The sequence below is a fragment of the Podarcis liolepis genome (assembly GCF_965112155.1).
Source record: "Podarcis liolepis genome assembly, chromosome: 8".
NCBI lineage: Eukaryota > Metazoa > Chordata > Lepidosauria > Squamata > Lacertidae > Podarcis > Podarcis liolepis.
This window is the reverse complement of record NC_139560.1, coordinates 59,958,675-59,981,483: the sequence shown is the minus strand read 5'-3', so window position 1 is coordinate 59,981,483 and position 22,809 is coordinate 59,958,675. Positions and strand designations below refer to the sequence as shown.

Sequence of the window (22,809 nt, the reverse complement as noted above, 5' to 3'; positions counted from 1 at the left end):
GCCGTTTGTGCCCACACTTACTCCCACTTAACAGTATTGACTTTTCAATGTTAGGAAGCTGAAGGCTAGTTTTAATGCTTTGCCTCTTTCCTCTGCGGTAGTCATGGGAATAATGAAAAAAAGCATTTATAAGTATATGGTATGAGTCACGTGTGACCCACGTGATCAGAAAAGAACGTAACTGTGTGCCTCCAGGGCCGGGGTAAAGTAAAACTGAAACTATGGGAGATGGCAGTCTCTGTGTGAGAGGCATAAACATTTCACTGGAGTAGCTTTTCAGCCAGATCAAAATGGAGTTGTAAACATGCTTAAGGATCAGGTAAGTGGTCTTGGATGCCCAGGTAGCAATGGTGCCCAGAAGAGGAGCCTTTTACCTCTTAGTATGCCTTCCATGTCCTTTTCTGGGTGCAGAAAGGATCTGGCTGTTCCCATATGAACTTGCACAATTGACCTGGTCAGTTTTGTTGAAGGCCCTGCTTTCTGTGTCTTTACCGAAAGAGGTACAGTAAGTGAGTATGAAAAGCAGGGCCTTCTCACTGGAATTTTCCAGGCTGGAAGTCCCTCCGTTAGGAAACTCACCTGACCTTTTCACTCTTAGGAGACTGATTAAGGCTGTTCTTCTGAGGAGATGGAGAACTTAGCTTTGATTCCCCCACCCCACCCCACCCACTGCTTTTCATAGTTTTTTGCTGCTCATTTTGTTCCTACTCCAGCTGCTTTGCTGGTGAGTGCGACCTTGATTTTCTTAAAACATAAAACGTATTTCATATCTGTTGCGAAGCACTTTTGTTGCAGAATTTTACATGGGTCCAGGTTCTCGGGCACAGTTCTTTGCCAGACCTGCAACCTCAGCTTTATGGGAAAGATTAGATAAAGTCTGCAAAAGAACTGCAGGAAAGGATGGAGGAGCTGATCATGCAGAGGCCAGGTGTGTGACCCACGTGATCAGAAAAGAACGTAACTGTGTGCATCCAGGGCCAGGGTAAAGTTATGGCGGCAGAAGGACTCAAGAGTCAAGGGCTCTTGGGTGTGAAGGTGAGAAAACAATTACAGGAAATCAGCAGGGGGTGACTGAACAGCAGGGCTGTTAGAATGGCCGAGGTGAGCTGTCATGAATAGAGGAGTGCCAAAGTGCATCAGTATCAACTATGGCCCTGAAAAAATAGACCAGGTTTTATTGTGGCTAAATCCTATATTTTGCTTTGTTTGCTATTCACCTATCTAGAAAATACTTAGATTTTTTAATACACTGTTGATGTACTTAAATGGAAGGAGAACACATGCAAAATATCTTGGGTAGAAAATACAGAAAGATAGTTCCAAACACCTGCTCTAAGCTTGCAGGTCAGTTACATGGTGCAGAGTGAGTGAGGAACAGGAAGAATAGGCTTCACTTTCCCTTTTGCTGGAAAAAGGGGGCGTAACCTAGCTGAGTCTAGGAATCCAGCTCTTTTAAACCCTTCAAGTGCTAACTAGCACTCATGTATAATTCTGTTTGACTGCACTATCCCACAATATGTGTCCTTTGCTTGGTTGTAAGTTAATACAGTGGTGTATTATGAAGAACCACCATTACCAAATGTGTGGACAAGCGACTTAATAGAACAGTGGCTTTCATATGTTCTGTCTTCAGGATGTGTTTGTCACAGAACCTCTGCAGCGACTCCCTCAGACATTGAATTCTGTGGCATGCTATAGGAGGCACAATGTAAACTGAATTTGCCCTCCTCAGCACTCTTCTTTTGCACGTAGAAGATGGAAAGCTTTCTTTCTAAAATGAAGCTGGTCTCCCTTTAGATATATTTTTCAGGAACCTGGGGGTTTCTCGGAGTATAGTCTGAAAACCACTTCTATAGACTGAAACTACATACTCTGGCACAGAACAGCTATATACACTTTGTGAAGCATTATTGCTCTCTTCAGTTAATCAGATGTTGAATTAATAAGAACTGAGTTCTATCTTTTGCTTTTAATGTCATGTGGAAGTATCACAACTGTCAATGAGTATTTTTTGTAAGAACCCATTATAGTTGAATGTTAACAAACATCTGCTCAGTTTGCCAAATAAGAGTTTAGCCTCATGAAATGTTAATCTTGATACTCTCTGTCTTGCATTGGGGAGGCAGGAACTATCCTGTTCAAAACACTGGGAAATGTTATGAATCTTGGCATACAAAAGAGGGTTTTCTTTTGTCTTGTTGGTTAATTTCACTTTCATGGTTGTTTCTGTCACTTGAAAATATAGGCCTTACTATGCAAAAGTGAACTAGTTCAGTTGCACAAATCTGAACTACATCTGAAACCAATTATCCAAATTTCCAGTTGAACTAAAGATGAATAAAATTCATTTTGAAATAGAATTTTGAACAATTTCTAGTTCATCTTCACATTGATTCTTTCCCATCCACCCCCAGCCAAAGATTCAGATTCTTAGCTTTCATTTTAAAAAAGCAAGTCAATTGAACATATATAAAAAAGTCAGTAATAAAAGAAGCAGCAGCAAAATTCTAAGGCTTATTAGGCAGATATGGAGGTGCTACCGTTTCTACTGTCACTTAGTAATCAGGAATGCAAGGCATTTCCTATATCTTCCCTGCTGAAGAGATATTCTATCTTCCAACAGGAGTACCTTGCCGCAAGAAGTACTGGTACAATAACAAAGTGAATCATGCCTTGTGGCTGGCACATATTAAACTGGACAAGCCTTTTCTATTATGGAGAAAGTGTCACCTGTTGACATTTTATCTGTCAGATACCTTAATACTCATTTGTGGTCCCTGATTTACTTTTGGACCCTATAGTTCAACACAGCAGTTTGCAATGTTCTGAATGTTGGGGGGAGGGAATATTGGGGATGAACTTTTAATGAATTTGAACTGAAGTAGTTTGTTTTCTAAAAAAGCAGCCTTGAGATGGAACTAGTTCCTTATTAAACAGGATGAGCTTATACTACAATTGGTACACACACACACACACACACACACACACATGTCTTGATGGCAAAATAACATCAACACCTTGTACCGTAGCTCCTCTTCCATCTTGGTTCTTTTTCCTGTCACTTGTGTTGAATTGGTTGCGAGCAATATAAAAGCAATCTGTGCATTTGGTTCTTTTAAACAGATGAAGCACTTGTTTATCTTCCCCACGTATTCTATGTTCCGTTGGCAGATTAATCTTTGAACATATTTTCTTAAAGTGTATACGAGATGATAATAAAAGATTAGAAGTCTGTTTGTGGTGTAGTGCCATAGATAGACCGGAGAACTTTTAAAAGCAAACAAAGTAAAGGTTTGCTAAGTATGAATACTGTGCTTGCGTGCTTTCTAAAGGTTCCTGGTCTAATAGATTTTAAAGGTTAAGTAAATGTAGTCCAACTTTAGTTTCCCCTCAACATTAGTCTGATATGTTTTTCTCTTGCGAGGTCTAGTTTTCACTTAACATTTGTGGTACTTAGAATTTCACCCAGACAGTAATCTGAAGATGCTTGATATTGTTCTGTCTCTGATATGAAGCTAAGCTGGACTGGTCCAAGTAAACCCCTCATTGGGGACCATCACATAACTCCATGTGTACTTGGAGAAAGGGCTGGATATAAATGTTAACAGATTTAAAGTTAAACCAAACTATTCTTATCTAATACCTTTTCCTGAGGAAGAAGATAGGTAGTCAGTCCCTAATGCCTTGATTTGGCCACAAGATGATGATGATGGCGATTATTATTTGCACATATAGTCTACCTTTTTCTCCAAGAAGTTCAAGTTGGTGTATGTGGTTCCTCATCCTATTCAGTTTATTTGCACAACAACCATGTGAGGTTGGTTAGGCTGAGAGGCAGTAATTGGCCTAGTGAGTTTCATGGCTGTGTGAGGATTAGAAGTCTATTCTCCCAGACCCTAGTCCAGTACTCTAACCACTACACCACAACTGGCTCTAAAAAATTGGTAATGGCTAACTAATGTCCCTAATTAATCCTGATTGTGAATTCCACTGTGTCTGGAATAATAGCAAAAATGTATTTAAGCCTCTTTATTCTGTTGTGTTCCTGGTTAACAGGTTTTTGGATGAAACATATTTTTGTGCTTGGTGGGGTGTTTGTGTTTTTGTGTGGAAGACTGTGGATTTGCACTGACATGCAGCATGATAACTTTTAAGTGCACTATTAACTTCTTTTTAGTTATTACTTCAATCCCGGGAACCCTAGTTCGTGGTCCTTCAATTATATATTATAGTGTATTATATTACAGCAATCAGGCTTGAGACCCTTCAGGTTATAACTATGTGCCTTTTCATGTTATATCTAGGACAAGGAAAGATCAACAACTTCAGCTGGCTGGCAGTTCTCTCAGCAATAAATCCTTGTTTGTTTGAAGAGGCTACTCCCAGTAATGTATTATGCAACCTGAACTTACGTGTGTGTGTGTGTGTGTGTGTGTGTGTGAATATTCACTTTGAAAAAATTCTTTCCTTGTTTCTGTGATTGTACTATGAAGTCTCAGGGCTACCTCCCACATCAAGCTTTAAAGATATAGTGGGTGAGAACAGATTCTTACAGGGAGTGCTCTTCGCTCATTTTGTTAATTGTCTAACATCCTGTTTCCTGTGGCAGCTAGCTGTTATTCCTCGAAACTGCAAGAAAATAATACAATATGGATACTTGGGCCAAGATCCAAAGGAACTGTGTAGCTAGTTTTGTGAGCCCAAAACTGTTTTGGATTTGTTTTCTGGAATAGCCATCGTTAATAGCACATCGCAAGCCATTTTTTAAATTGAGGGGACATTAAAAGCAACTTATATGGTGCCAGAGCCTGCTTCGAGGGAAGAATAACCCTTCAGGTTTGCAGCAGCATTTGGCTATGCCCAGAATAGATTTTAATATTATTTTATGAAAGCCTTACTCTGTGTTGTGTCAAAACAGCGGCTTGCAACAGACACGTGGTAGGCATCTTAAAGCCAATTTATGTGGCATCTGACATTATTACAGTTTGGTGGTACACTCAAGGGCACGTTGATGTTTTGGCTGCTTGGGAGATGTGTTAGGGACACTTTACCCGGGCCGGAGACCACCAAGACAAAGTAGCAGAGCTTTTCCATCGAATGGAATAGACAGAAATGCTGATTATACTGTGGATAGTGCTGAGGCTTTGCAAACTGAACTTGCGACAACGCTTCTGTTTTCTTCACCTGAGGCTGACTCCATCTTCTATCAAAAGTCTATTTAGATTGAGTCAACTGTGGACATAATACTGTGTTGTGTTATTGTTTTGCTGCTTTCAAAGTCCTGTAGTAATAGTGGATAGCTTTATAATAGCAGACAGAGGAAGAAGAAGAAGAAGAATTACTTCGTAAGATAGTCTTTTAAAGGACCCTGGTCCTAAGCCATTTACTTCCTTCCATGGGTGTGTGGTGCCTTTACATTGATTATTTGTGGTTAGGTGGTGGCTGTTGTGGGGAGGTAGTTTTCTTTGGCCTTTCCAGCTGGGGCTGTTTTCCCAGCCAGTTTAGGAAGCATTGAGACATTCCCAGCCTGCAGCGTTCCCTTTTGTTTTGATGCTGAGAGTCCCTGAATGATGACCTAGTTGTTGTTGACCTTTTGTGGTATAACATTGTCAAATGGCATTGTCTGAAGGACAGTCCTTTTGCTTCTCCTCTGTGTAAACCCCGAGTGAGCAGAGCGTTTCCTGAAAGGAAAGAGATAGCGATGTTGGGAAATGAAAGGATCTGTCCCATACAGGCATATCCTACTCTTTTTACCAGCTAGAATTCAGAGATGCCTGGGTTTACTGAGGGCCAAACTGGGCATACAGTGGCATCCGTATCTCTTTGTTCATGTGTCTCCCTCATTCACACACAAAGCAGTGGGTAGGCAGAACTAGGGGGACATAGGGGACATAACCTGAGCCTCCTCCCTCCACTGCCTTAACTTCTTCAGGGCTTTTGAAACAGACACCTTCTCTTTCAGCCTGGAATGCTGAGTGAGACTGGGGAAGAAAAGACTCAGGGATGATGGACTTAAGGGAGGTAAAGTGGACAGGGAAGGAAGTGTTCCCTTCTGTCTCTTTGATAAAATTGAAACCTCCACCTTTTCACTTGAAAAGTGAATAACATGTGGTTGCTGCTGTAGTGTCTAGGCCTTAAGCCTCCCTAAACTTAAGGAGGCTTACTCACACTGAAACGCTCATAGTACAGCCCATCCCAAGCAGAGATGTCTCCTGAATACTGCATTTTTGGTACTTGAAATAAATTCCTGTCTATTTGATACAGGCTGAAAACATTTCTCTGTAAATACTGGAGTGCATTATTATTATTATTACTAATTAAATTTGTATCCTGTCCTTCCTCTGAAGATCACAGGGTGGTTCTCAAGATAAAAATGCAAAATGAGAACACAAAATACATAATAAAATAAAATAAAATAAAATAAAAACAAACCAATAACCATCACCCCCAGACACATTTAAAAGGCCATTGAAGGTTAATCAGCCAAAGGTTACGTTTTCGCCTGCTGCTTAAAGATAGGTGCTAGGCAAGCCTCCCTGGGAAGAACATTCCACAAACCGGGAGCCACCACAGAAAAGACTCTTTCTCTTGTTGCTACCCTCCAGACCTCTCATGGAAGCAGCACACGAAGAAGGGCCTCAGGTGGTGATTGCAGGGCTTGGGTTGGTTCACATGGGGAGAAACGCTCCTTGAGATATTGTGGTCCTGAGTCGTTTAAGACTTGTGCCTGATTTGTATCTAGGGAGGTATGCAGAAGGCCCTGCCATTTAACCTGGAAAGGAAGCTCTACTACTTCATGCCAAGTATACTAAAAGGGGCCCTAATTACCCAGTGCTTCTTTGGCGATCACTCGTAGCTGAGTAGGATTGTCTTCCATAAACACGGTTTTAACAATGAGTCTGTAAGTGACTGTGGAGGCCAATTCTGGATCCACATGTCCTTCCACAGTGGGGACATTGGTTTCCAGGTGGGAGTTGATCATGGTGTGGATTTGCCAAGTGTGCCTTCCTCTTAGCACGTTTCTCCCTTGCGTCCTGAGTTCGAGTGTCTTCAAAGCCCATGGCACCTTTGGTAAAGACTGTTCTCCAATTGGAGCGCTCGCAAGTGTTTCCCAATTGTTGGTGTTTATACTACATTAAAAAAAAATGCCTTAAGAAAAGTCTTTAAACCTCTTTTGTTGACCACCAGCATTACGCTTTCCATTTTTAAGTTCAGAATAGAGTAGTTGCTTTGGAAGACGATAATCAGGCATCTGCACAACATGACCAGTCCAACGAAGTTGGTGTTGAAGAACCATTGCTTCAACACTGGTGATCTTTACTTCTTCTAGTACACTGGTATTAGTTTGCCTGTCTTCCCAAGTGATGTGTAAATTTTTTTGGAGACACCGTTGATGGAATCTTTCAAGGAGCTGGAGATGGCGTTTATAAGTGGTTCATGTTTCACAAGCATTCAGTAAGGTTGGTAGTACAATAGCTTTGTAAACAAGCATTTTGGTTTCCCTGCGAATGTCCCGGTCCTCAGTACCTTGTTTTACTGCGGACTTCTGTTTCATACTTGCCTCAGCCATTAAGAATACTGAATGGGGGGGGCGGGGTTGTAGCTCTTCAGGTTCATGAATGTGTATATAAGTGTGTGCGACCACCTATGTTTAGGGCAGGGGTAAGAAGGGCCAGTGGAACTGCAGTTGATGTTGCCGAGCCAGCAAGGCCAATGGTCAGGGATGATGGGGATTGTAGTCCACCAGCACCCAGAGGGTTACAGGCTCCCTATCCCTGCTATTGGGCATAAGCGGCACACTTTGGCTGTCTCTGCACCCCCACATTGTCCTGGCATAGCTGTGAGTTGAGTCATAGAATTGTGGAGTTTGAAGGGATCCAAAGGGTCATCTGGTCCAACACCCAGTGCATGGCCACCCCACCCAGTCTACATTAATCTGCAGATACTCTTTGCCACCAACTTTGCAGGGGCAGTCCAAGTGGCAAAACATTAAACCAGTTTTGCTGCTGGCAATATACAGAGCTACGTGGGGGAAACTAACCATGTAACACTTCTTGGCATATGGTGGCAGCTGGACTTTGTCGCAGTGCAGCTGAAAACAATATGTATATTTATATTCTTAATGTAGCAGATTGAGAAGAAAGGCATAGACGTATGTAAAGGTAGCCCTAGATGCGTCATTGCATTGTTGATGATTCACTGATAACTATAATTGCTGCAGCAATTATGAAACAGCGCACTGTGGGTTCTGACTTCGCTAAAAGATATTGTTCCCAAAGCTTTTGGTAATAGCAGCATATTCCGGCTCTTACCCATAAGGAATTATTTGCTGCTAATGGCATGTCCGGGGTAGATGGTTTCTTTTCATAACTCTTCAGAAGCAGATGGTTAGTTACCTTCCCAGGAACAGACTGTGCAAGTCGATAACCCTTTGTTGTGTAATTCATTGTTCAGCTGCAGGTTGAAGTACATGTGTCTTAGAGTAGATGCTTTTAGGTGACCGACTTACACCGGAAAATAAATCTATAGGGCAAATCGAGAAGAGCCACTTCACTCATTGCATTTTGGTTACATGAAAATAGTTCACAATGCAGAAGTGATATGTGTTTTGTCTCCCAGCCCTCTACACATAGGTAGAAAACTGTGAAGCAGTCCTGACATGATGGATTAAATAACTGAAACTGAACAAGATGCATTTACACCAGTGTGTCCTGTAGAAGAGCAGCTTCTGTGCTCTTGTAGCATTTCCCTGCCTTGGTCCTTTGTCTGACTCCCATTCTGTTAGCATCAGAAGAAGCTGTTCCTGCCCCCTTCCCACCTTTCCCCAGATATAGCTGAAGGCATTGTATCCAAGGTGCATAGCTCTGCCTTGGTGTCAGGCCTTGAGCTTCAAAATTGGTTTGGAGCTAGATGGGTCTGTTGGCAGGTCCAGGCTCATATATTACCTATTAGCATTAGGCTTGCAAATTATTAGTTTTGCATACCAGAGAAATAAACAGCATTCTAAAAGTAGAACAGCAACAACTATACACATAGGAAAGTACTATCACATGAAGGCTCAATGAATTGAGTCAATTGCCCTTTCAGTTCTTTTTCCTTGGAGAGTTGCTTCATCTTCTGGTAGCTGCTACTTCTGCTTCCTCTGATGTTCTGGCTTAGGTGGACTAAAGTGCCTCGCCTTGCTTCTCACCAACCAGATGATCCTCAATTCAAATGACACAATTATGTTATAGATACAGGTCATACCTGTGCTAGGCAACTTGCTGCAGCCTATTGTGATCATTCCTATGATCAAGTGATTCAAGATCTTGGTAACAACATGTACTGGTGCTGCTTGTTTAGAGATAAAGTATCCTTTAAAAATCTATCTGCTTCTTATGTTGTGAGCAATTCCTGCAGTTAGAAAAACTCCTAAAACTTAATCTAAATCTGCCTTCTAGTAGTTAAAACCCTGCTGCTTGTCAATGGGTAAGATGGTGGGGTTTGCCCTTCTTTTCAATACCTTGCTAATAACTGGAATTTTGTCTAATTTTGTCCAGTTTTCTAATCTTCTGCTTTCCCCCTTCCCCTTGCCTCTAAGTGAAAAATGGAGTCCTTGCACCTAGTCCAGGGTTGCCATCAAATGCAGGTGCCAAGTTTCCTGCTGTGACTATATCTTTGGTTATAACCGACACCTGTCCATCCCTGATCTAGTACATAGCAAAGAGAATTTGGAGGTAGCAGGAGTGTCTAACACTTGGGGATGGGGAGGAAAGAGAAGGAAAGGCACCTATCCCCTGTGTGCCTCTGTGTATCAGGTTCTGGAGGAAAGGTGAGTCTTGTAACTAATCTCTTGGGGTTTTAGAGTTGGTTGGAAGCAGAAGTACTTTCAATGATTCCAAGTACTTCTGAACCTTGGTGGAGAAATTGAGAGTTGTGACACCTCCCTGAGGGGTGCCTGAGAACTTAAGGGGAAGAAGGGTCATACCACAAATAATTGATGGTTACTATGGCCAGCAAAAGAAGAAAGGGGAAATATCCTGGCCTGTTTCTTGTAGTTCTGTTTGATTCCCTTCTCTGATAAAATCAGCATTGTGTTTTGATGTCCAGAACTGCACACAGGGCTCCAGGCAGCATGGTATGCAGCCTGACCAGGGGTGGTTAATACTACTTCCTGTCTCTTGACAGAATTCCTGTTAATACATCCAAACATACCGTATTTTTCGCCCTATAGGACGCACTTTTTCCCCTCCAAAAATGAAGGGGAAATCTGGGTGCATCCTATGGGGCGAATGCAGGCTTTTGCTGAAGCTTGGAGAGCAAGAGGGGTCGGTGCGCACCGACCCCTCTCGCTCTCCAGGCTTCAGGAACACATCCGCAGCCTAGGCAGCCCTACGGGAGGTCCGGCAGGGATGTCTAGGCTGCGGATAGCAGCCTGCTGCCCAGCGCGAGGGGCGCCCTGAGGCAGAGCGCCCCCCGCGCCAGGCAGACATCCGCAGCGTGGGGAGCCTTGCAGGAGTTCCCCGCAAGGCTCCCCATGCTGCGGATAGCAGCCTGCTGCCCGGCGCGAGGGGCGCCCTGAAGCAGAGCGCCCCCCGCGCCAGGCAGACATCCGCAGCGTGGGGAGCCTTGCAGGAGTTCCCCGCAGGGCTCCCCATGCTGCGGATAGCAGCTTGCCGCCCCGCGGGGGGGGGGGCGCCCTGATGCAGAGCGCCCCTCGCGCGGGGCAGACATCAGCCAGCCCCACAAGCTCGGGGGACAGCAGGGAGGCGCAGCGCCGCCATCCCGCTGTTCCTCGACCTGGTTCTGTTTCCCCGACCTGCTTTTGGGGGGGAAATAAAGGGAAATTTTCCTCCCTTTATTTCCCCCCAAAAAAACTAGGTGCGTCCTATGGGACGGAGCGTCCTATGGGACGAAAAATACGGTATGTTTGGGTTCGGTTTTACAACATGCCCCCTAAACTGTAGTGTTCACAATATCGCAATGGCGGTCCTTTGCAAGTTCAGCTAATGTTTATTAGGTACTTTGTACATGCTCATTTTGGTCCTTGTAGTTGTGCTTCACTTTGGTTCCTCCTGTTTGGCTTGATGTCTTGAATGTTTAACTTAACTGCTAAAGATGTTTGCAGGTCCTTCCCAGCTTAATATTGCCCATTAATTTGATAAGCACACTGCCCAAGCAATTATTCAAGTAATTAAATATACTGAAGAGTGCTGCACTTTGCAGTGACCTCTATGGGATATTTATGAATACTTCTAGATAGAAAATGTTTCTTCTCAGCCAGCTCATGTTACTTGTTTCTCTAATATAAGGAGTACAAGTAGTTCTGTTAATGCTCACATACCTGGGTCATCTCCTCATTGTGACTGGCAGGCTATACTGACAGGGAAATATTTATTTATTAAATGTATTTCCTGTACCTTCCTTCAAAGGAGCCCAGGGCAGCAAGCATGTCTGTACTAAAACAATTTCTTTAATACTTATAAAAAACAGTTAAAAATCCTAAAAAACAATCACCTACTCACAAAACTAAGAATTTCAGGGTTGCCAGGGACAGAACTTTCAACCATCAAATGCCTGAGAAAAAGGGAATGTTTAAATTTCTCTTAAAAGTTACTAGTGAATATAAATTAGAAGCTAGAGCTGTGCTGGAAGATGGTGACATGAGATTGTTGAAAAATTCTGTTGTGTTGAACTTCAGAAAGGAGAATTATCCTCACTAGCTTACTCCTGTTTTTATCTTTTGTAGAACTGGTGAGCCTGGTTGAGCTGATGGCATCTGCTGCTGAGATTTGTTATCACACCATGACGACCAGAATATCAGAGGTTGGGGAATTGTCCTTGGAGCCTTTGATTACTTGCAAACTATGCCTGTCTGAATATTCACTGGATAAGATGACGACTCTCCAGGATTGCAGCTGCATCTTTTGTACATCGGTAAGTGTTGACCGTGACTTAAGTAATAGTAAGGAACAGTGTTGAGAGCAGTGATGTTGGAGCAATCTGTGAAAAACAGGTTGCCAACTGAATTTCCTTCCTCCTGGCAATGGAAGTTTTTTTGCCTTAACTCTCTACAATGAAAGTGTTTCTCCCCCCCCCCCCACAACATGTACACATTATACATAAATAGAAAAGTAAATTGTTTTGCAGTGTACCTTATCTGCATATTCTTCCTGCTGCAGTCCTGACAGACACCTAAATGCTTTTCTTTTTTCTGAAGTGGTGTTTAACTTTGTGTGTGTGTATCTAAATTGTTTGTTGTGCCCAGGTGTAAATATGTATAAAATAAACCCATTTCTTAAAGATGCAACAGTTTCTGCTTAGCCTTGACTCCCAACGGAAACATTATCTGGATAAGCTGCTTGTTACCACTCGGCAGAGATTGGGGGTGGTGTGCAATCTTCGTAACAGTATTTAAGATGCCCACAGGAATTCATACAACCCAAGACACAAAGAGAAGCTATCAGCAGGGTTCAAAACTGTCCTTTCCTTATGCCTGAGGTAGGATTACAGTGGTACCTTGGTTCTCAAACTTAATCCATTCGACTCCCAAAACCATTCAAAAACCAAGGTGCGGCTTCGGAGTGGCTGCAGGTGCTTCCTGCACTCAAGCAGAAGCCACGCCGGACGTTCGGCTTCCAAAAAACATTTGCAAACTGCAACACTTAACTTCCAGGTTTGCGGTGTTGGGGAGCCAATTTGTTCGACAACTAATCCGTTTGAGAACCAAGGTGCCACTGTAATTGATACTGAGTTATAGATTCAAGGGAGTGAAACTGTAGGCCTAACCCTGCTTACTTGGGAGTAATTGAATTCAGTGGGACTTACTAGACATGGTAAGAGTTGCAGCCAAACATGGCCTCGTGATGGGTCACTGGTCACCTCATGAGCAGTTTTTAAAGGCACTTGGTTGTTTTTACTGTAAAAGACTAACAGGGCTCCCTCTCTGGAAATTCATTAACTTTGAAGGGATCATCCAGGGAAGGTAATTGATTTGTACATATCTGTTGATGGCTAAGACATACATGCTGGGATGGCTGTCCTACAGTTTTATTAACCTTTCTTTAAAGGCTAACTTTTCTGCTTTGCAGGGCTAGAGTGAATATCTTTCCTTCATTATTTTTTTTTTAAAAAGGTTCTGGGAACAGGCTCTCCTGCACCACCATGTTACATAGGGATGAAGTACTATGTTAGCTATGTTGGGTTTAAGAGCATTGGCACTAAAGTCCCCAGTTAGACTCGTTGTTTGGAAAAACACCAGGACATAGTAAATCGATGTCACCAAGTTCAAAAGTCGTTCACTATGCAAGGATAAGCGGGTGCACCATATTGTGGAGACTTTATTGCATCGGGTGTGATGATAAGGATTACTGCAATTTCCCAGAGCGATATAGGTTTGCTGTCTAAAGTACACAGGGCGCTGTTTGTTTTACTTGGTAAATATTAGTGTACTAACCTTTAGCTTTGTGATTAGGAAGTGGTCTAAGAATAGTTTGTCAGCATCTGTACATTAAGAAGAGAATTTAAATATCAGTAGTTTCCAAACTCTCTTGCCTAGAGTACCAGGGGTGCAAACTTGAATAAGATATTGTGGGAGCCCAGGTAAGCCCCAACTTGCATAATTGATCACTTGACACAGTGCACACACACCATTTGAATGGGAATGCCCATCAACTTTGTGGGAGCCTGGCCCCCTCAAATATTTTATTGTGGGGGCCGAAGCCCCCATGGCCCCAAGAGTTGGCTCCTATGTACAGTGCTAATCATCTAGCATGGTGACAGAGTCCAGTCTGTACATTCTAGCCCTGAGTGCACTCCATGGCACATATTATACTACCAACTAAGTGATTGGCAACTGCAAGGTATCTGCTGGAAAGTTTGGTGTGACACCTGTCACTGCATGAAAAGGTGATCAGAGAGAACCTATAATCGGCACTATTTTTCTAGAAAAAGAGGTGCTGGAAGTCACCACGAACACCTCCCTCTCTCTCTCAGAATGGCAATGGCTCCCTCCTGAGGGGTGCCAGAACTGAGTTCCAGCAAGTTCCAGCTGCCTGTAATGTAGGCTCAATGTTAGCAGCATTTCCTACTATTGATAGAGATTTCTATGCTTTTTCTTAACTCTGTTACTGTGTCTGTGGCTACCTTTTAACCACTCCCCACTAAAACAGACAAGCAAACACAAACAAACTGATATCTGATACCATATGATAAAGTTATGATTACCACATCATTCCTAGTCTTCTTGTCTTTACTCTTCTGCTGAGGAAGAAGAAGAAGAAGAGGAGGGGTTTGGATTTGATATCCCACTTTATCACTACCCTAAGGAACGGCAAACAATCTCCTTTCCCTTCCTCCCCCACAACAAACACTCTGTGAGGTAAGTGGGGCTGAGAGACTTCAGAGAAGTGTGACTAGCCCAAGGTCACCCAGCAGCTGCATGTGGAGGAGCGGAGACGTGAACCCGGTTCACCAGATTATGAGTCTCTTAACTACTACACCACAGTGGCTCTAGGAAACTAGGTTGATCTCAGGGTTGCATAGTTTGAGTCAAGCCTTCTTTCTGGGGCTTCCAACATCTCCCTGTAACACCTCTGTGTGAAGTCAGCAAGTGGAACAAAAGCACTGTTCTACATGAGTCATCATATTGTTGCATGCCAATCTCCAAGCGTGGCAACATTCCAGGCACAGTGGAGACTATGGTGTCTTTATGATATATATGGTTTATTTACACATATATGATATGCAACCTGAATTGAGGAGGAAGAGTACAAACATTTATTGTTATTATTATTATTATTATTATTATTATTATTAGTAGTAGTAGTAGTAGTACCATTATCTGATTTCTGTGTTTCACTGCCTGTATGCATACTTTAATAATAATAATATCCCAGGAAGTGTGCAAGAATTCAGATGGTGGTGGTAATAATAATAATAATGTTTGCCCTCTTCCTCCTCAATTCAGATGGTTTAGCTCATTTTTATGCCATATGGACAACTGGGTCTTGATTGGCAGATATTGGGGGTGGGGAGGATGCAGTTTTGGGGCTTTGTAGGTCTGGCCATGGGTGTAGCCGTGGGAGGGGGCAGTTGCCCCCCTAAATCCTCAAAAACTATTGAAAAGCAATAAAAATACTAAATTAACCTCAGTTTTGCCCCTCCAGCAGAAGCCTGTCCCCCTCAACAAAAGCCTGCCCCCCCATAATGCCCTCTTACAGGGGGGATTTTTTACCCATGAGCTCTCCCCAAAAGCTCAACTTTTAGGGGTGATCTCCCCTAAAACAATTTTTTGTGCCCCCCATGGGTCCAGCCCACTGATAACAACACTTAGAGCCTTTCTTAGCCCAGGGAAGTATCTTAGAAATATCTCAAGGTTAAAATTTTCTCTTCTTTCCCTGGTAGAAATTTCTAGTGTATTTGCAAGTGGGGGTAGCAAGTTACAGCTCAAATCCTCTAATCTTAAAATTGTGTTTGTGAATCTGTTTTTAAATATAACTTTATTAAATTTTCTGTTTTGCAATTTCAAATAAACATTTTACAAAGCATTTGTGAATCTGTTTTGATAAAGGTGAGTAACATTTGTCATTTTCTCCTCACTTGCTTGGTCATCATCCACCAAGTTGTGGATTTTTACCCCAAGAAAGAAAAGGAAAAAAGGAGCCCTTTCTACAGAAAGTTGATGCACGCCATTAGCTTGTCTTTGATGCATTTCCTCCATCTAGGTTTTGTTGTTGTGTTTTGAAGATTGCTTTAGGAAAGCCTTGTTTACCACTTTCTGAGGAAATCATTTGCAGAAGTAAAACTGCTGCAACAATATGTGGTTTGGGGTATTGAGACACCCCCTCGATTGCCACATACTTGAGGGCAATGTGAAGCAAGGTAGTTGGATTTTGTATATCACCAACCGCCTGGTTGTGAAGTTAAAATAGAGGATTAAACTGGCCTTCCCATTCCAATGTTTCTAATTTCAGCATGCACATCCCATAATGACAAGGCAGCTGGCATAGGCATCCCATAATGACAAGGCAGCTGGCATAGGCAGCTCTGCTTTCTTTGAACATATATTTGCTACTTCATACTGTGGGGGGTGGGTCAGTAGTTGTCAGCAAAGGTATTCATCCTACCATTCCTGGCAACAGGCATTTGTGAGGAGTGGTTGTAGGAATCATTATTAAAATTTGTATATGGCCCTTCACCTGTATATCTCACGGGAGTGGGGTTCACAGCATAAAAATACAAGATAAAAACACAAAATGCATAATAAAAGCAAGAGAACAAACCAATAACCCTGTCCCACAAATGCATTTAAAAGACATAGAATGTTAGTCAGCCAAAGGTCTGGTTGAAGAGGAACATTTTCACCTAGCGCTTAAAGATATGTAATGAGAGCGTCAGGCTAACCTCCCTAGGGGAGTAGCTGGGGAAACCCAGCCAGATGCACAGTAATAATAATAATAAATAATACAAAAAGGGGGAGCCTTCAGAAAAGGCCGTACTCATGTTTCCACCCACCAGACATCTCATGGAGGAGGCCCATGGAGAAGGGCCTCACATGATGATCTAAGCGTCTGGGTAGGTTCATATGAATACTCCTTGAGGTATTGCGGTCCTGAGCTGTCTAAGGATCATTGTGGCCGATGGTCAAGGATGACAGAGATTTCCGTCCAGTAACACCTGGAGAGTCAAAGGTTCCCCATTCCTGTTTTTCAGGCACGTATATGGTCATCTTGAAAGGGACGCGGGTAGCGCTGTGGGTTAAACCACAGAGCCTAGGACTTGCCGATCAGAAGGTCGGCGGTTCGAATCCCTGTGACGGGTGAGCTCCCGTTGCCCGTTGCTCCTGCCAATGTAGCAGTTCAAAAGCATGTCCAAGTGAAAGTAGATGAATAGGTACCGCTCTGGCGGGCAGGTAAACGGTGTTTCCGTGCGCTGCTCTGGTTTGCCAGAAGCGGCTTAGTCATGCTGGCCACATGACCCAGAAGCTGTACGCCGGCTCCCTCGGCCAATAAAGCGAGATGAGCGCCGCAACCCCAGAGTTGGTCACGACTGGACCTAATGGTCAGGGGTCCCTTTACCTTTACCTATATGGTCATCTTACTGATTCCTGCACTCTATGGCTATTACCAACAATTAAAAGAACTCCTTTGTACTAGCTGAAACAATGTGATAAACACTCCTCTTGAGTTTGGATCAGCAACGGGGGAGGCAGTCATGGAAAAGTGGCCCTTGCATAACATTTTTTGAGTGACCTTTTATTATTTGATTATAGCACCGGAGCCAATTAATTTTATAAGCTGAAGCTTAGAAGTACCATTAGAAAGGATTACCAGCACCCAAGGTGAACAATGAATGGTTTTGCAGCTTGAAAAGTACCTGTTGTATCTAGAACTTCATTGAAAATATGATTCCACCTTCCCAATTTAATGAATCTCCAAGGTGGCTTCCAAACTATCATTTAAGATAAGAACATTAAGCAATTACAATAACAATAGGAATCCTGGGAACAAAAAGGAAGAACCCTTACCTAGAATGTGGTTTTTAAAAATACCATTAAAAAGTTTGCACAAATAGTGTGGGCTTGACCAGGTGCCCAAGTGACAGAAATGGTGGCTCCATGTGAATCTTTCCAGTGAAGGAACTCCAGAATCCCACCACAGAGAAGGCACCCGAGTCATAGGAGCAGTACTTACACCATTTCTAATCCCTATATGGGACAAATAGTGGTCTGCAAATCTCAGCTGCAAATCCTGAGAAATCTCTACCATATGCAATTTATGTCACTCTTGTATTCCTGTTGACCTGGTGACCTGGCTTGCATGCCAAGGCACCTGAGCCACAAGGTTCCCAGGAGAACAATAAATCACACTGACATGGAATGTTTGGTTTATGGGTTCAAATAGGCCTCAGCTTTATTGGTTACAGATGTGAGTGGTTTGGCTTAGGCCTTCGGAGAAACTGGATTATATTTTGGCTCCTGTTCGTCTGCAGGGAGTCCACGGAAGGGTAAATCACCAATAGGAGGTGCCCTATAATTACGTCAGATAGTGGCACCCCAAGGATTCCCCGTATGGGCTGTGACATAGCTGTAGCCCACACCCAGGCTTCGGACAGTATTCACATCCCGGATCCCTTTAACAGGACACCCTTACTGAGGAGGGGCAGGCAAGGCAGCAACCTCCCTTCCAACCGAACAAAGGCTTACCCAATGCCTAACCTCACAAAAGTTGCGACGATTGCTACTAGGTAGGTGAAAAACAAATGGCCAGTGCCAATTTGCCAAGTGGAAAAAAATCCTACCCTGCCCCAACAACATGGCGACCGACAACTGCCATAGCAAGGTCATATGAAAGGAGGGTGGGTGGGTAGGGTGATCTGACGAAGAGGCAACAAAGAGGGAACCAGCTGGCCACGCTGAAATTACATGGACCACGGCCACACCCACTCTGGTCGTAGATTGGCTGGAGCTGTCACCGGGGCACAGATGACGGCAGCGTACCTCCCCCTACGCTGGAAAACTGTTGAGGCTCGGTTGACTGGCCGCAACACTGTACGCCGGATAAAAGGTGAACGGACTTGCGCATCACTCTAAGCCAAACTATGGTTTAGTGCAAACAAGCAAATTTGCGGGTTCCCAGAAAGAGGTTTGCAGCCCCTTTGCTCTTCCTCTGATCTTGCTGCCGTCAGCTAATCCAAAATTTGGCTTAGCATGGCATTTGAACTTGAACACAAGGTTTGTTTTGCTCCAGATAAACAGCAAGCTGTAATGAAAGGTTCTTATTTACTGCTTATGGTTTTTCTGGGGGAGACAAAACAATGAGCCTGGATTCAGATGCAGGGTCATGAATTAGCTCAAAGAAGCAGGACCAGAGGTACAGTGAAGCAACGGTGATCTTCTCCCTGCGAACCTATGCATTTGCTTATTCGCACCAAGCTACAGTTTAATTTAGAATTGTGTGTAAGCTGGCCAATTGTTGTGCTGCCTCCTTTCATGCATAAAACAGTAGGCCAGTCTCATAACAAATAGGCAGTGGGTTTATATCTACATGGCAGTGGAATGATTCATCATTTTTGGAATGGTCTGGGTGCAGTAGGATTTTAGAAGGTTGTAAAGTAATTGCAATAAGAAATGTGGCAAAGAGGCAATTATGGTCAAATTGGTGAATGCATTTTTGTAAAAAAGCATGGGTTATTTCCCCCATTTGCTGAATTTTGCCCACAATACCTAGATGAAAGCACCATTGAGTTCACAGGAGTTTATTTATCCAGGTCACGACTGGACCGAATGGTCAGGGGTCCCTTAAAAACAAAACAAAACAAAAAACCCCTCCAGGGATTGCATTGATACTCTGTGGGTGGATCCACACCATACATTTAAACACATTCAATACATATTTTAAACACATGACTTTCTCCAGAGAATCCTGGGACCTGTAGTTCCCACCTCACAGAGCTACAATTCCTTGCTGTCTTATGTAGGGAAAATTGGATGAGCAGGACCATATAAGATATAGGCATGGGGTGAATCGTGTATGTAAAAATACCCGAGCCTCTTTCAAGCACTGTGGGCCACGGTGCTGTAGTTAACTAATGTAGCAAATATCAAACTACAGCTTGTGGGTATTTTGTGCTGCTACCTTATAAATAGCCATTGCCATTTGGATAAGCTGTGGAGCTGGCACAACTTTTTATATGAGCATCAGCTTTCATTCAAAAGCTTATGGAAATAATGTCAGTAAAGGAGGAAGATTGCAGTGGAGCAAAGCTCTGGGACTTTTTTCAGAGCAGGAGCAGTGATGACCTCTCTGCTGGAGTGCCAAGGTAATTGGCAAGTGAATGAGGTGATGAGGCTTTTAAGTTTTGCTGCTGTGACAGATTAGCATAGCAGTTTAAATAGTAACATGTCCTTGCAAGATTGTTTTGCATTTCTAATTAAAAGCTAGAAGTTGCATTTCAACTAGCTGATGTTCTTCAGTTAAAAGCTCAGCTTCCTTTTCAATACATCATCGTTTCCTGTTTATTTGTCTTCCACTCACCCACAGAGTTGGGCCCAGAGTGGCTCACAGCAAAATAGTGTTCATTTGATAGAAATTCAGAAATGTATTGGGAACCAAATTGGAAAGAATCGTAATATCAGTAAGTAAATTCAAAAAGATCGCTCCATGCACCATTATATAACATAATACAAATAAGGTAGCTTACTAGGGTTAACTAAACAGAAGAAAAAATAATACCAACACAACAATAAAATAGAAATAAAATATCACCTTGTTCCAAATAATGCACCTATTTCCTACAGTCTGGACCTACCGTTCAGTCTTCAATCACTCGGAGACCACATCCAATCTCACTTGTGGTAGTGCAAAGTCCAGTCCTGGTTCTCACCCAGAGAAGTGGGAACCCATGCAGTCAGAGGCAAGCCCCAATGGGTTCAGTGGAGTTTATTCCCTGGCATTGAGTTTATTTGAGCAGGAATTGTGGTCATCTTGATGCTCATAAATTGGGTCTTCAGCTATGTACTGTTTCCCCCCGCCTGGCGGTTGACTACAGGGGCTGTTATGAAAACTGGTCAACCTGGATAGCCCAGTCTGGCCATAACAGCCTTTTTATTTAGGGACTAAATACCCAATACTTCTGTTTCAGTGCTTGACACAGAGACCACTCTGCAATGTTCCTTATGGGGAAGCCGGCATAGCTTTCCATCCCTGCAGCAAAAGATGATTTAATAGATATCTGTATATGTGTGCATGCAAGGAACAAATGGAACAGAAGCAGGTTGGTACAGTGAGCCAGAGAAATGATGGCATTGGGAGGAATTCAATATAGCACTATGGCAGTCCTTTCCTCAGCGCAAGCGTTTCAGTTTGCCAGCTAACATGTTTCCCCTCTCCTTCCCTTCGTTGTACTGACACCCCCACCAGCCAGTTTGGATGGGTATGGGGCAGAGGGAGAGAGGGGGAAGCCCTGACGCCCTAGAAGAAGTCCTTGCACAGCCTTCCACTAGCAGGACTTGCAGAAATCTTTTAAGTCTCCACTCACCTTTCCTTCCAAAGGGAAGCAACCCCAGCTTCAGTCTTTAAATGTACTGTACTGATAATTCTCACTAGGGCTAACATTCTAGAAAACGTGTTTAGGTTTGTAGCTAGAGATGGAGGAGCAATTCAATTCAGCTTGCATTTCATCATCATTTTTAATTTGTATACTGCCTTTCTATCTTACAATACTCAAGGCGGTTTACAAGCTGAAGAAACAAAAGATGTACATCTTATAACAATTTAATACAATACAAAAATGTGATAATAAAACATAGCTTTAAAATAGGCAACCTACATCAAAAAAAAAATTCCTTCCAGTAGCACCTTAAAGACCAACTAAGTTAGTTCTTGGTATGAGCTTTCGTGTGCATGCACACTTCTTCAGATACACGTGTGCATGCACACGAAAGCTCATACCAAGAACTAACTTAGTTGGTCTTTAAGGTGCTACTGGAAGGAATTTTTTATTTTGACTATGGCAGACCAACACGGCTACCTATCTACCACTACATCAAAAAAGTAACATTCAACAATCATTAGAATAGTATCAAATAATATCACCATATAAAAGTTAAACAGAAATCCACTCAACAGTTACAATAAATAATATCTAAACTATAATCAATAAAACAACGGCAAGCCACAGTACATAAAACAATGCAATACACATTGAGAAGCAGAGACTAGAGGATAGAGCAAGGCAGGTGGAAGGAGGCCTTGCCTGACAAAGTCTCTCTCAAGGCAAATCAACTTCCTCCACTCTTTCCAAAACAATGTTTAAACCAAAACTTAGCGAATAAGTAACAATGTTCTGTGTAATGGTTTTTCAGAGATCTGAAAGGTAGCTTGTAAGAGGGGCTTTGGCTGTACTGTGTACACTCAGTACACAAAAGCAGGTTTTACCAGAAGCCTGTGTGTGTGTGTGTGTGTGTGAGAGAGAGAGAGAGAGAGAGAGGGGGGGGAGGGAGGGAGAGAAATGAATTAATGTATACCTTGGGAAACCTTGCTTTGTCTTCAACCACTTTCAGCTGTTCAGAAAACATTTTCTTTCATTTCGAACTTCATATGGATACGTCATCCCTTGACAAATTTTGGAGAGGCATCGAGATAGTAAGAGCTGTAAGTCATAGTGAGCTTTGAGTTTCTTTTGACCTGGTTTGTAAATTGAGAACCTGGAGTGTTTATCACTGAATTTTCTACAAGCAATAAAAACCTATAAAGTTTTGATTTCCCAGAGAGTGCAGAAGTGGCTTGCATGCTACAGGCAGGTTACAGAATGTGAAGAAGTCGCCTTTTTCCTTATTAGTGAAGGTGAAACCAAGAAACGGCTAGGCACCAGTATTTCCTGAAAAACATACCACCTAGATTCTGGATTAAGTGTGTGGTCTAGGATGGACCTTGTACCTTTTGGAGATGAATAACCTGATTTTTGCGGGGAAAGGTCTCCTTAGCAAAGAATGTGCTATTGTCTTGGGCAGACATCGCCTTCCTGACATGTTGGTGCAGGAACAAGCAAGAGCTATGCTCCATGTTCCGACTATTGTTTGTTCAAAGAGCTTTCAGGTTAGCCTTGAGGACTTGGCTGATAAGTTGTTTCCTTAGAAACCACTCTTTTGTCCTGAAGATAGCAACAAGACTGAGGGGTGAGGGGGAGAGAGAAACTAGTCCGAGGAAACATAACTATCTGCAAGGAACTTGCTATGTTTCTACCTGTGCTTACATTGTGGCTTTTCAAATGAAAAATCCTGGTCCACACCAATAACTATACACTGTACGCTCATGTATAATCATAGTG

General features: G+C 42.9%; 1 protein-coding gene across 5 annotated transcripts in view; it reads left to right on the top strand.

Annotated features, from left to right (window-relative positions):
* RNF144B (ring finger protein 144B) overlaps positions 1-22,809 on the top strand; it is an 82,279-nt gene that overhangs the window by 35,611 nt on the left and 23,859 nt on the right. For 4 of the 5 annotated variants that reach the window (XM_083518889.1, XM_083518886.1, XM_083518888.1 and 1 more), the window contains one exon: positions 11,729-11,916. In XM_083518889.1, coding sequence (XP_083375015.1) covers positions 11,752-11,916 — 165 coding nt within the window. In that variant the 5' untranslated portion in view covers positions 11,729-11,751. Of the gene's footprint in view, positions 1-9,302; positions 9,469-9,580; positions 9,812-11,728; positions 11,917-22,809 lie in introns of those variants that run through there. The other variant, XM_083518890.1, reaches the window with a different exon arrangement.